The sequence below is a fragment of the Choloepus didactylus genome, chromosome 8 (assembly GCF_015220235.1).
Source record: "Choloepus didactylus isolate mChoDid1 chromosome 8, mChoDid1.pri, whole genome shotgun sequence".
Lineage (NCBI taxonomy): Eukaryota > Metazoa > Chordata > Mammalia > Pilosa > Megalonychidae > Choloepus > Choloepus didactylus.
The window spans coordinates 47,472,479-47,486,825 of NC_051314.1; the positions used below are offsets into that span (position 1 = coordinate 47,472,479).

A 14,347-nucleotide genomic window follows, 5' to 3' on the forward strand; every position below is an offset into this window, starting at 1 on the left:
GGACTTCACAACCACATTGTGAGTGTGTGTGTGTGTGTGTGTGTGTGTGTGTGTGTGACAGAGAGGAGGTAGACAAGGATGGTGAAAGGGAATCCAATACATTAGCTAATAATCATAAAGACTTGCAGCAAATATTTTTACTTTTGTTACCTGCAGTAGGAAAATGACATGCTGTTCATATTTTATAATTATCCTCTGGCCTATAAAGAGCTTTCATATAGCTAGTGTGTTCTGAAAATCTTTAATTTCACATAGAATAGCCTCAGGGAAATATATATAAAGCTAGCCAATTTCTTATGAAGGATCAAATCCAAATTGGTTATTTTTTAAAGGAATCTTACACATTGTAGCTACAGGCAATAGGTAAATGAACTTGGGATCACTGAAGCACCATGACCAGGCCAGAAGAAATGACCAAGCAGTGTCATCAGATGACAAGAATGACGTAAGAAAATGGTTTAGTCTATCCTAATGCTGCTGTGTACAACTTTTACTTAAACCACAGGTGTTTGGCTAAGTATGATTCATAAACTTATCCTAAAATGAAGATTTCATGCCTTAAAACCAGGGCCCCATACTGTATTTAGTCAGGTAGAAGTTTCAGGTAGTAATACCTTCCACGTAAGCAATTCACAAATAATCCAGCATCAAATCTTTCCTGACAAGCTTTGTGTCCATCTTCTGTTTCAACGAGATGCATTCACAAACTGTGGTGGGTTAGTGTTGGGGTCTGCATGGCTATAACCTGCAGCTGGTACACTGTATATACATCAGATCCACTGTCAATGTGGAAATTCAGCTATGTCATCTAACTGCCCTAAACCACAGCTTCTTCATTCGTAAAGCACAGAGGTCAAATCTCGTGTTTTCTCTTGTTCTCTCATACTTTGATCACAGATTTTAAGAATATCATTTTTGTGGTCACTTGAGAAATAGCAGCATCTTCAGCATTACTCAAAGAGAAAAATTACAGAACAAATACAAGTCAAAATAATAATTGGTTCTATAAACAGAAGTGATAACAAATTAACCAGTAAAACACCTTGATTCCTTTTATAGAAAGAGATGGGCTTTGCTGGTATATCCACATTTGATAAACAGCGTCAACAGGGTAATGGGATAGAGTTAGACTCAATGGGATAAAATAAAACCTAACGGTTATTTTTTTCATCCATAGCCTTTATGCAAAATTATTAAAATTTAATAGAATTTTAAGAAAGTAATATCAAAATATTTGGTGGTATAAGACAAAGTTGTTTTTTTTTTTTTTAATTCATACTACTTTGAAGACATTCCCATACTGTCAGTATAATAAAGTATAGGCAAAGGCACATTTAAAGCTTAGTAGTGTATTGTGAAGGAAGCATAAAATGTCCATAGACATTAAGTATAATAAAATATTTAAAACAACCCAAAAAGAATAAAAATAACTGGAAACCTATCAAGGTTATTAACTGGGCCTATGTAATAAATTGATATTGCAGAATTAAAAAGCTACTTGAGAGTTGAGTCAATAAGGCCATTATTTGCTAAATGAGATTAGAAAAAGAGCCCACATTGAAATCAAAAGCAATCACTTCTTTCCATGCTCCACACATTTGTACCCTCCCTTCTCCTCCCTCACCAGTTCTGGTTTTCTGATAATAAATGATCTTTTACACTATAGAAGAAGAGTGTCTGGCTGAAAAAAAAGACCCTTTAATTCTTCTGAAATATTTTTCCTTTCTTGGGGCAAAAATTAAGTTGAATGATTTCTTCCTCAATGGAGAATTAGATGTGTTTCCTTACATTTTAGTGAAAAGGTGTATTTATGAAAACTGTTATCACTGAATAACAGTGGTTTAGAATACAAAAAGATTTAGAGTGAATTTCTAAATCTCAACTTTTTAGAAAGTTATTTTAAAAATATTATCAAAGCTCTCATGAGCAAATAGTAAATGTAATTTTCATTTATAGTACATTTTATGGCTTTCTACTCAATAATATACTAGGCTAGAAAAACATCATCAAGTAAGACATTGCCATCATTGGCTTCAATCCAAGTTAAAGTTACATCCTAATTTAAAATCAGAATAATTTATGCAATTATTTCATATAGCAAGGCCTCTTAATAACTGATGTTTCTATAACTTATTGCATAACTCCCACTAACTGGTTTTGAGATCTTGGTCAGATCACATATTTTGTGAACCTTATGTTCCTCAGATAGAAAGTACATGGGTTTAGCTACATGATCGCTGAAGTCTTTTTTGGTTCTATCTAAATTTTTACTAGTTACTTCCTTTAATCCTCTGACAGTCTACAGTACCTGAGACAGTTAAGAGAAGGTAAGTGATTTGGGGGAGATAAAATTAAAGAAATGCCAAGGGGGTCTAGAAACCTGATCTGCAGACTCACGGTTCATTGCCTGAGTGTCCATGTGGTTTGTCCAGTTATCCTGGACACCAGTGAGTACAGGACAACTCGGAGACAGACTTGCTGCCTCATAGCTTTGCAACTTTGGGTAAGTTACTTCACACCTCTGAGCCCTGGCTTCCTTATCTGTAAAAGCAGAATATAAGTGGAATATCCACAAGACATTTAGCAGAAAATGAATTCCTCATAGCTAAATTTTGCCATATATTAAAGCAATCAGGTAATACATACTCATATTATACAGCAACTTTACCAAGACAATCAAATTCTCCATTGGCCAGTGTGCTGCTTGTCTACGATCCCATGCTTCCTTACAACTGACTCCTAACTGTGCTACACCCACCTTTCTCAGCAGCATAGGACTGTGCTTTCAGATAGGACCAGACTAGATAATCTATGTCTCTTAAATTTAGTCATTTTTACCAAATAGCTCACTGACACAGGGAACTGGCAAAGACTATGTCCTGCCTGGGATATTTCCTAGAACATGTTTTCACAAGTTCAAAACCAAAACAAACCTACTAGAATGACTATTATTTAAAAAGCAGAAAATAAGTGCTGGTGAGGAAGCATAAAAATAGGAAACCTTGCACATTGTTGGTGAGCATGTAAAAAGGTAGAAATATTTTCCACTGTGAAAACAGTTTGGCAGTTCCAGAAAGTTAAACATAGAATGACCATATGACCCAGTAATTCCGCCTCTTGGTCTATAACCCAAAGAACTAAAAACATGGACTCAAACAGGTATCTGTACACCAATGTTCATAGAATAATTATTCACAGTATCTAAAAGGTAAAAGCAACCCTAGTATCCATCAGCAGATGAACTGATAAACAAAATGTAGTATAACTTTACAATGGAATACTATTCAGCCTTAAAAAGGGAATGAAGTTCTGACACTTAGTAAAACATGGGTGAACCATGAAGATGTAAAGTTGAGTGAAATAAGGCAGATGCAAAAGGGAAATGTATGATTTCACACATATGAAGTATCTGGATAAGCAAATTCTTAGAGTCAGAAAATAGATTACATGTTATCGGGCTGGTGGGGGGGGCATGGTGGTGAAAGATGGAAGTGATTGCCTAATGGGTACAGAATTTCCCTCTGAGGTGATAAAAAAGTTTTGGTAATGGATGGTGGTGATGGCAGCACAGCATTGTGAATGTAATTGATATTACTGAAGCATACACATGGAAGTGGTTAAAATCAGAAATTTTGTGTTGTACGGGTCACAATGAAAATTTATAAAAAATCAGAACAAAAAATACGGCATAGCTGGTAATATCTGCAACCCTTATTAATTATTATAATAGTAATTAAGTAATGATTAACAGTTATTGATTATACATTACTAATCACAATTTTTCTCATTTAGGAAAAATGGCTTACACAATATATTTGTTATCAATGCTTTATTGCTGAAAACAAAATTGAAATACTCTGGCACATAAAACAATTATTTCTACAAAAGGAAAGCCTACAAATCTTGATAATTTATACAAATAAGTTTCTCAAAAAATAAAATTTTAATTTAGTAAACTTGTCTGTGCTCTATATTTTTAGCACTGTCTGTAATAATCAATCATAAATCCCTGAGCGGAGACATTTTTGATCATGTTTTAACGCCCCCCCACCCCCCCCACCCCCAACTTGGTCAGTTACTAAGCCCAGCCCTGTATAAAAGGTGTCAGGGACAATTAGTTATTAAAGATCCATGCATTTTGTGACACAGGCCCAATTATGAATGCTACTTGGGAACTGGGTCAACATGGAGAGCCTCTACTTTGCAATCAGTGAACATATTAAGAATTAAGTGTTTGAAAGGAAGAAGAATAACAATAAAAAAACATAAAAGGTTAAGATCAGGAAGTTATGATAGGTCAATAACTATTTAAATAAATAAAAATGTTAGACATTGAATTCATCTCATAGTCTTATATTAAATTCTTTTTTTTTTTTAATTTTGCAATTGCCAATGCAATAGAAGATGAAAAACACACTTCAACCTACTATGTTGGTTTGACCACGGATTTGTTGGTGGTGGTGTTAAATATTCTGAAAACACAATGATTTAGTTATAATTTAACTTCTGGCCTGTCAATGAAATGTTCACAAAATAATATAATAATATACATGTTTAGGAGGGTCTTAACAATGCCATTAAAAAAACCTCTCACTACATATGCCCTTATCACAGAAACATTAATGCCACAGGGGCCCTACTTTAAATTCCTTATCCCATTGTATTCAGATACACGGCAAAACATAAAATATGGAGAAAACATAATATGTTGTGTTTGCATGTCCAGCTTCCCTTTAATAAGGATGCTGATCATATATACATGGAGTGTAAAAGGAAAGGAAAAAAAGCTAATTTAAGTCGCAAAGAACTGGTTTAATGACTTTAAGTTTTATACTGTCATTTTGATGTGGTAGAATAATAAATAAATAAATAGGGTATACTATAGCTACTTTCTCTATGAAGAACTTGAAAATAGACTGGTGTTCTATGAAATTAATTTTTAGTAGCCAAGTTTAGTAGCAAAGTTTTACTGCAGCACAAAAAATTTCATTAAACGTTCTTCTCTACCTTCATTTATAGTCTTTAACTCCTGAAACAATCATTGAAGTTGTTAATAACAGGTAATGAAATAAAATACCAAATTTGCTAGTGAAAAATAGTTTTCAGCTGAAGAAAGCATTTGGCAAAAGACCTAGAAACACGCAGGTAACGCTACACTCTATTTCAGCTTAAATAAGTCATTTTTGACATCTTATAGGAAGAACAAAGTAAGAATAAGATAAAAATTATTTCTTGAAAACTTATCAGCTTTGATGCTTAGGTATATATTAGAAAGTGATTTAGCATTCCATACCAAGTCTTTCTAAAATGCAAAATCACTGGCAACTATTATTTCACACTCCTTTGGGTACACTGGATTTTTGAATCAGTAATATTATGGGAAGCACAAATCACCTCCCTTTTGTAGATAGCTGCTGCTTAATTATTGCAATCAGAATATTTATCAACTTCCCTTTGATATAATCCTTATGTAAGCATGCGTAAACTAGAAATAGCTATTTTAAAAGGTCATTTCAGAAGCCTGAGAATTAATACAATGAATTCTACTAGCCAGTTTTGGGAAAAATGTTGGCAACATTGACAGGCCTGCCTGACAGTCATAAGGCCTTCCCAGTTCCTCTTACAACATCAGTGTAAAGTGTGGTTAGTCCTACTCTCTGATATTCTTTTCAGAACATGAAAAGGAAAGAATGTGTGAAGGAGAAAAATCTGTGACATCTAAATCATAAAATATTATGGGCACTAGCCAGGAAACAGGTGCCGATTCTGACAGATCCTGACATAGCAATATCAAAAGGAAAAAGAAAAAAAAAAGTTTTTCAAGTTGAGAAATTGATAAACAGGCTGCCCCAAGGAGGGAGGACAGCAGCATTAGGACAACCAGCCAGCTTACTCCCTATTAACGCCTGACCTTAATAGTTTACTGTGGCTGAATGGTCACTCTGACTTCCTCTCACAGTGTTTATGGAACAATTTTGAAATTAGCTTTCAAAAATGAGCACCATCCTTAACTCAGATCCTCCCCCCGGCCCCACCCCTTTTGAAAGAATGCCAAAAGATCCTGTTTTAAGTGCTCTGGTTTACAGTTCAATGGGTAACAGTTACATCCTTCAGGAGGTTACCAATGTTCCCCTTTTTGGTGTTTATGGCTGTGCCAACAGCAAAGTGGATTCTCCCTGAAGTGGCAGTGACCTCGGGAACTTCTGTCCCTGGTCATAAAGTTTAAAACGAGTCTTGCCACAGCACTGCTAGGAAGTTCTGTTTGTTTATGAAGCCAGCTTTCAAAAGTGCAAGACGAGATACTGCCCTCCTGTGTCAGGTCGTAGAAGTCTTCAGGCCTTGCTTTTCCATGATGTTCCACAATTTGCGGAGATTGGACTGCGTGATGACATCATCCGGCTTGAGCTGCAGCGCCCGCAGGTAGTTGGCCTCGGCCTTCTGGAGCTTGCCGTTGAGGTGCAGGATGGCTCCCAGGTTCATCAGAGCAGCCGGATACTGCAGCAAGAGAAAGGAAGGAAAACTATTAAGAGGCCATTTCAAGCTTTCCTTCGTGGAAGACCAAAAATCTTCATCCACTTAGGTAAATGATTCCCTTATGCCTGGAGGCATTCTGTGGCAGCAATTTAGCAATTTATATACATAGGCAAAGATAACTAAGGAGAAAAAAGTTTTCAAACAGCTGCTGTGAACTCTATGCTTTACATGGGGCAGGCAGCTACAGAAATAGTTTTGTTTTCCTTTTTTCCCTTTAATGAGAAAGCATAGGTTACATATGGAGACCCAGGCACCTAGTCAAACTCTACTCTGCAAAAAAAGTTAAACGTGATACAGTTTCAGCTGGTAAGAACAGATTTTTTTTTTTTCCAACTCAGTGCAAAGAAATAAAAAATTAAGTGGGAAAAGTTCACAAATCTATGCTTACATATTCTTTTTCTCCTTAGCAGCACCCCAGGCATTTAATAATAATAAAAAAAAGTACTATAAAAGTTTACTGGTATTTTCATGGTAAAACCATGAAAAAATTCAAATGCAACAATTGCTATCCATTCCAATTACCTAAGTAATTTGTCAAGACAAAGTGCTTATATTTTAGAAGCCAAACATCTTTTAAACTTCTAATGGTGAATGCTTGCAATAAATATAACAAAATAAAACATATCAAAATAGATAAAATATGGTATAGAAATTTAACCTTTATAAGAAAAAAATTCATGATTGTTTAAAAGCAGTTAAATAATTTTCAATCACAAGAATTTTCAGTCACAGATGTGATAACTGCAACACAAAACTATCATGTGAAAAGCGAAAGTTTTTTAAAAAGTATGTTATGTAACACTAGTTTAATGCCAGGGTTTCCAGCCCCCAATTCTTAGAAATTAATTAACAAGAATAAAAGTCTTTCCCAAAAGAAAAAAATCTTTTGCTTGCTATGTGTAAATAAGGGCTATTCTGCTCTTATGTTTTCCTTGGAACATGCTAGATAATAGAGAGCAGCTTACAGTTTGGCAATTACATAAATGCATATTTCAAATAACAATTAAAAGTGTTTAATGATACCATTATACTCTCATTTATGAGATAGTGTCAACCATTAACTGTCCTTGAAACTCTGTGCTAGGGCCTAAAAAAGTCCACAATATTTTCACTATTTAATATTTTCACAATGCATACATTTTTCAGTGAATTCATGTGACTCCATTCTTTACAGTAAAAAACAATTACTGTTGAACCATAAACAAATGCTAGGGGAGAAGGTGGAACAGCTCAGAATAAACCAACTGGGAAAATGATCGGATTTGGATTATAAAACATTTAGGTTTCAGTTCCTGCTCAACCACTAACTGTGACCTTCGTGAAGTCTCCTAATGTAACTGTGCCCCAATTCTAAATACTTAAATAACATCAACTTCTTAGCATGTTGTTAGAGAGATAAAATGAGAAAATAAGCAATTAATGTAGCACAGTGCAGATACATAGTATAGACACTTTACAAATGCCAAGTTCAGTCTTTGTCTCATTTTGTTTGAGGTCTAGCACATGCATGTACGTGAGTTTTATTTGCTGTATAGCCCTTATGCTTTTGATTTAATGGCTACATAGTATGTCCCTGGATGCATATCAATATTCTCTTATGTCCTCAATTACTGGGCATTATTTTCAATTTCCTCTTATGTCCATTTTCTTTTCCAAAAATAATGTTGCCAATATAAGCTATTCCTGACCTTCGAAAACCTTTTGGTCAAGATGACTCTATACTTATCAAGAAAAATACAGATGGTCAATTTCTAATTTTAAACACCAATCCAAATAAACGTGGCTCTAAATTATATGTGCAGTGAATTAGTTCTACAATGGAAACTGAAAATAACACCGCCTACTCTGTCTTCCAAAAAGAACTTTGTTATCAAAGCAACCTCTATTATCTGTGAGTTCTTTGATGCCTGGATACATTTCTGAATTATGTCCTTCACATTGCTTAGCACAACTACCAATAAACAGCTACTAAAGTGATGGTGAAGTTTGTTCATGGCTTGATTTGCTGGAGATGCTAAGTAGATCAAATGTTCGGACTTCTTGCTATCCTGAGGGGAAAGACAGGAAATTGGGAGGAAGAAGCACAGTAAGAAACCATTCCTTACTATCCAGAAATAGAGGCCCAGTGATGGGGCTGAGAGAAACCAGATGGCTCTGGGAGATAGTAGTTATGTCTTGAATCACTTTATTATCAAAGTGTCTCTACCTAACTATAACTATAACTCAAGGGGATTATTTAAAAACCCTCAGAGGTTACAGAGTCAGACTGCCTAAGTACAAATGCCAGCTCCACTGCAGTGATGCACGCTCTTGGACAAATTGAGTGCGTACTTGAAATATCAGTTTCTTCTATAAATGGGAGTAACAGTCCCTGCTTCATAGGGTTTCTATAAAGATTATATGAGCACACAGACATAATGGTTTTCTTCCTCTTCTTTTTATTCCTTCTCATCGTCTCACAAAGACAAAGCAGAATCTTCCTGTGGGTCAGCCCAGTGTAGCTGCAAGACCACTGAATCCAAATGCTAAGGACTTTTTAACTGGCTTTATCTTTAGCTTTGTAGCTTTTCTTATGTTAACCTTATAAGAGGTAAATATGAAAATTTGTGGTGAAGTATAGCAAGCCATACTCATAGGTTTTGCTATTAAATTGCAGCCTGAGGTTTGTCTGTGCTTGGAATGCTTCAAGGTCATCTCCCTGCCACCAAATGATGAAAAATTATTTAAATATTATTCTAAGAAATTGGGAAGTTAAATCTGTTGTCAAAAACGAATGCTAATTTTAATGGTGGTTTTGAACAAACTAATTCTGCATTATCCACACTTGTGTGTTACTCTCATTAAATAAAAATAACAAAGAGCTGACATTATGAAGTTAATGTAGGATAAAAGATTTCATGAAAGCTATCATACACTCATTAACTGCTTTCCCTAAAGAGCAAAAATCTATGTAAACTAAAAATATTCATATTTAAGTACATCATTCAATATTTTTAAGAAGCTATGGAGTTCTATGTTCTGTTTTAATCCACTGGTTTGAATGTAAATATGTCTATTTTAATAATTTAAAAAAAGGTTTTATTAAAAAACCTACATGCATTCATTATATAATGCTTAAAAATTGCTATAACATAAATAATATGATAAATGAACTAGACCTAACATATATAGAACATCATACCCCAAAACAGCAGCAGGACATACATTCTTCTCAAGTGCTCATGAAATATTCTCCAGGATAGACCACATGCTGGGGCACAAAATAAGTCTCAATAACTTTATAAAGATGAAAATTATACAAAGCACTTTCTCTGATCATAATAAAAATGAAGCTGGAAATCAATAACAGGTGAAGAACTGGAAAATTCACAAATATGGAGGTTAAATAACACACTCTTAATCCATGGGTCAAAGAAGAAACTGTAAGGGAAATCAGTAAATATCTTGAGATGAATGAAAACAAGAACACAACATATCAAAACTTACGGGATGCAGCAACGGCAGAGCTGAGAGGGAAATTTATAGCCCTAAATGCCTACATTAAAAAGGAAGAAAGAGCTAAAATACAAGACCTAACACCTGCAGAAACTAGAGAAAGAAGAAGGAAAGAAATAAAGACTGGAGCAGAAATAAATGAAATTGAGAACAACAACAACAAAAACATTAGAAAGAATCAATAAAAACAAAAGTTGGTTCTTTAAGAAGATCAATAAAATTGACAAACCCTTAGCTAGACTTCCCTTAGTGAGAAGATGCAATAAAATCAGAAATGAGAAGGTTTCATTAACATGGACCCCAAAGAAACAACAACAACAAAAAGATCATAAAAGAATACTATGAGCAACTGTATGCCAACAAATTAGACAACCTGGATGAAATGGACAAACTCCTAGAAACAAATAATGACCTACACAGACTCTATAAGAAATAGAAAACCTCAACAGACCAATTACAAGTAAAAAGATTGAGTCAGTCATCAAAAACCTCCCAAAAAAGAAAAGCCCAGGACCAGAGGGTTTCTAAAGTGAATACTACCAATCATTCCAAGAACAACAGCAATCCTGCCCAAACTCTTCCAAAAAATTGTAGAGGAAGGGACACTATCTAACTTATTCTATGAAGCCAACATCACCCCAATACCAAAGCCTAAAAAGATACTACAAAAGAAGAAAATTACTGATCAGTCTTTCTAATGAATATGGATGAAAAATCCTCAACATACTTGCAAATTGAATCCAAAAGCACATTAAAGTAATTATACATCATCACAAAGTGGGTTTTATCCCAGGTATGCAAGGGTGGTTCAACCAAAGAAAATTAATTAATGTAATACACTACATTAACAAATCAAAAGGGAAAAAGCACATGAACATCTCAATTCAAACAGAAGAGGCATTTGACAAAATCCGGCATCCTTTTTTGATAAAAATACTTTGAAAAATAGGAAAAGAAGGAAACTTCATAAACATGATAAAGGGCATATATGAAAAAGCCAGTGCTAACATGTATTCATTGGTGAGAGACTCAAAGCTTTCCCTCTAAGATCAGGAACAAGGATGACCACTGTCACCACTGTTAGTTATCACTGTGTTAGAAATTCCACCTAGAGTAATTAGGCAAGAAAAAGAAATAAGAGGCATCTAAATAGGAAAGGAAGAAGTAAAACTTTCACTATTTGCAGACGACATGGTCTTATATTTAGAAAGTCCCGAAAAGTCTATGCAAAGCTACTAGTGCTAATAAATGATTTAAGCAAAGTGGCAGGATACAAGGTCAACAAACAAAATTCAGTAGCATTTCTATAAATAGTAATGAGCTGAGGAGGTAATCAAATGGAGAAAAATTCCATTTACAATAGCAACCCAAAAAATAAATAAATAAAAAATCTAGGAATAAACTTAACCAAGTATGTAAAGGACATATAGTCAGGAAAATACAAAACATTGCTAAAATAAATCAAAGACGACAAATAAATGGAAAGATATTCCACGTTCATGAATTGGAAGGCTAACTGTTGTTAAGATGTCACTTCCTCTGAAATTGATCTACAGATTCAACGTGATACCAATCTAAATTCCAACAGCCTACTTTGCAGATATGGAAAAGCAAACTATCAAATTTATTTGGAAGGGTAAGGAGCCTTGAATAACCAAAAACATCTTGAAAAAGAAGAATGAAGTTGGAGGACTCATGCTTCCTGACTGTTTTAATTTGTTAAAGCTGCCGAAATGCAATATACCAGAAATGGGCTGGCTTTTAACAATGGGGATTTTTCAGTTTACAAGCTTACAGTTCTGAGGCCATGAAAATATCCAAATCAAGGCATCAACAGGAGATCCAGTGATTCTGGATCCTCTGTCCAATGGCAAGGCAGAGGGTGATGTCTGCTGGTCCATCTCTCCCAGGTTTCCCTGCTTTCAGTTTCTGGCTGCTCCATCTGTGCCTTTCTTTCTGAGCTTCTGTGTGTTTCTTTCTTTAGTGGCTTTTCTCTGTATCCTTCTCTCTCAGCTTCTGCTCTGTTTCTCTGAATTTTGTCCTCTTATAAAGGACTCCAGTAAGAGGATGAAGAACCTGGGACATGCCTCAACTGAAATAACCTAATCAAAAGGTCCCACTCACGATAGGTCAACATCCACATGAATGGATTAGCTTTAAGAATATAATTTTCTGGGGTTCATAAAGTTTTAAACTACCATACTGACTTTAAAGCATATTATAAAGTGGTCACACAGCATGGTACTGGCATAAAGATAGACATATTGATCAATGGAATTGAATTAAGAGGTCAGAAATAGACCCTCAGATCAATGGTCAATTGATTTTTGACAAGGTTCACAAGTCCACCCAACTGAGACAGAGCAGTCTCTTCAACAAATGGTGCTGGGAGATCTGGCTATTCATATCCACAAGATTGAAAGAGGACCTCTTCTCACACCTTATACAAAAATTGACTCAAAATGGATCAAGGACCTAAACGTAAGAACCAGTATCATAAAACTCCTAGAAGAAAATGTAGGGAAGCTTCTTCAAGATCTAGTGATATGTGGTAGTTTCTTAGACCTTACACCCAAAGCACAAGCAATGATAGAAAAAATATATAAATGGGACCTCCTCAAAACTGAATACTGTGATTCAAATACCTTCATCAAAAAGCCAAAAAGCCAGCTGACTCAATGGGAGAAAATATTTGGAAACCACATATCTAATAAGGGTTCTACATCCAGAATATATAAAGAAATCTCACAACTCAACAATAAAAAGACAAACAACCCAATTAAAAAATGGGCAAAAGAAATGAATAGACATTTTTCCAAAGAGGAAATGCCAATGGCTAAAAAGCACCTGAAAAGATACTCAGCTTCACTAGCTATCAGGGAAATGCAAATCAAAAGCACACTGAGATATCATTTTACACCTACTAGAATTGCCACTATTAAACAAACAGGAAACTACAGGTTTTGGAGAGGATATGGAGAAATAAGAACACTTATTCATTGCTGGTGAGAATGTAAAATGGTGTAGCCACCTTGGAAGATGGTTTGGTGGTTCCTCAGGAATCTAAGTATAGAATGGCCATATGATTGGGCAATCCTACTACTAGGTATATATCCAGAAGAACTGAAAGCAGGGATGTGAACCAACATTTTCACACTGATGTCCAAAGTGGCCACAATGATGTTCACAATTGCCAAAAGATGGAAACAATCCAAACCAATGAATGAATAAACAAAATGTGGTATACACACACAAAGGAATATTATTTAGCAGTAAGAAGGAATGAAATCCTGAAGCACATGACAACATGGATGAATCTTGAGGACATTATGTTGAGTGCAGTAAGTCAGAAGCAAAAGGACAAATATTGTATGATCTCACTGATATGAATTAATTATATGTAAACTCACAGAGATAAAATCTGGAATACAGGTTACCACGAGATAGAATGAGGGTAGAGAATGGGGAGCAGATGCTTAATGTGTGCAGAATTTTTAACTACATTGAATTAAATGTTTAGAAATGGATAGAGGTATTGGAAGCACATTATGGTGAGTGTAATTAATAGCACTGAATTGTGCGTGTGATTATGGCTGAAAGGGGAAGTTTAGAGTCATGTATGTCACTAAAGGAAAGTTAGAGATTAAAACATGGCACTCTATAACACAGTGAACCTTGTGGTGGACAATGACTCTGATTAAAAATACAAGTATAAAAATGTTCTTTCAAGAACTAGAACAAATGTACATCACTATTACAAGGAGTTAATAATAAAGTTGTATATGGAAAAAAAAGCACCTATTACAAACTATGGACTATAATTAACAGTAATATTTTAATATTCTTTCATCATCCGTAACAAATGTATGACACCAATGCTAGGGGTAAATAATGGGGGAACATAAGGGGTATGGGACGTTTTGGGTATTTTTTGAATAATGAATATGTTCTAAACTTGATTGTGGTGATGAATGCACAACTATGTGATGATACTGTGAATGGATGTATACTTGGGATGGATTGTATGGCGTGTGAATGTATCTCTATAAAACTGCAGAAAAAAAAATTACCATAGCTTCTTATTTCAGTGAATGGAAACTGATGAAATTTATATACAGATATGCTAAAATGTAACATCAGTAACTATATAATATGGAATTATTTTCCAAAGCCATCAAAATGCACATACAGCATACAGCCCTCTGTATAGGGGAATCACTTTGGAGACATCTCTCTGGTTTTACCTTCCTTTCTTCCATCTCCTTCCCTAAGCCAATATGCGTGACATCTTTGCAGTACGACCCCAGCAATCCTCCTT

General features: G+C 35.0%; 1 protein-coding gene across 1 annotated transcript in view; it reads right to left on the reverse strand.

The window, feature by feature from the left end:
* Positions 1 to 4,066: 4,066 nt before the first annotated feature.
* Positions 4,067 to 14,347, reverse strand: part of TMTC2 (transmembrane O-mannosyltransferase targeting cadherins 2) — a 438,482-nt gene continuing 428,201 nt past the window's right edge. Inside the window, exon 12 of the mRNA XM_037847587.1 lies at positions 4,067 to 6,495. Coding sequence (XP_037703515.1) covers positions 6,316 to 6,495 — 180 coding nt within the window. The 3' untranslated portion in view covers positions 4,067 to 6,315. The remainder of the gene's footprint in view (positions 6,496 to 14,347) is intronic.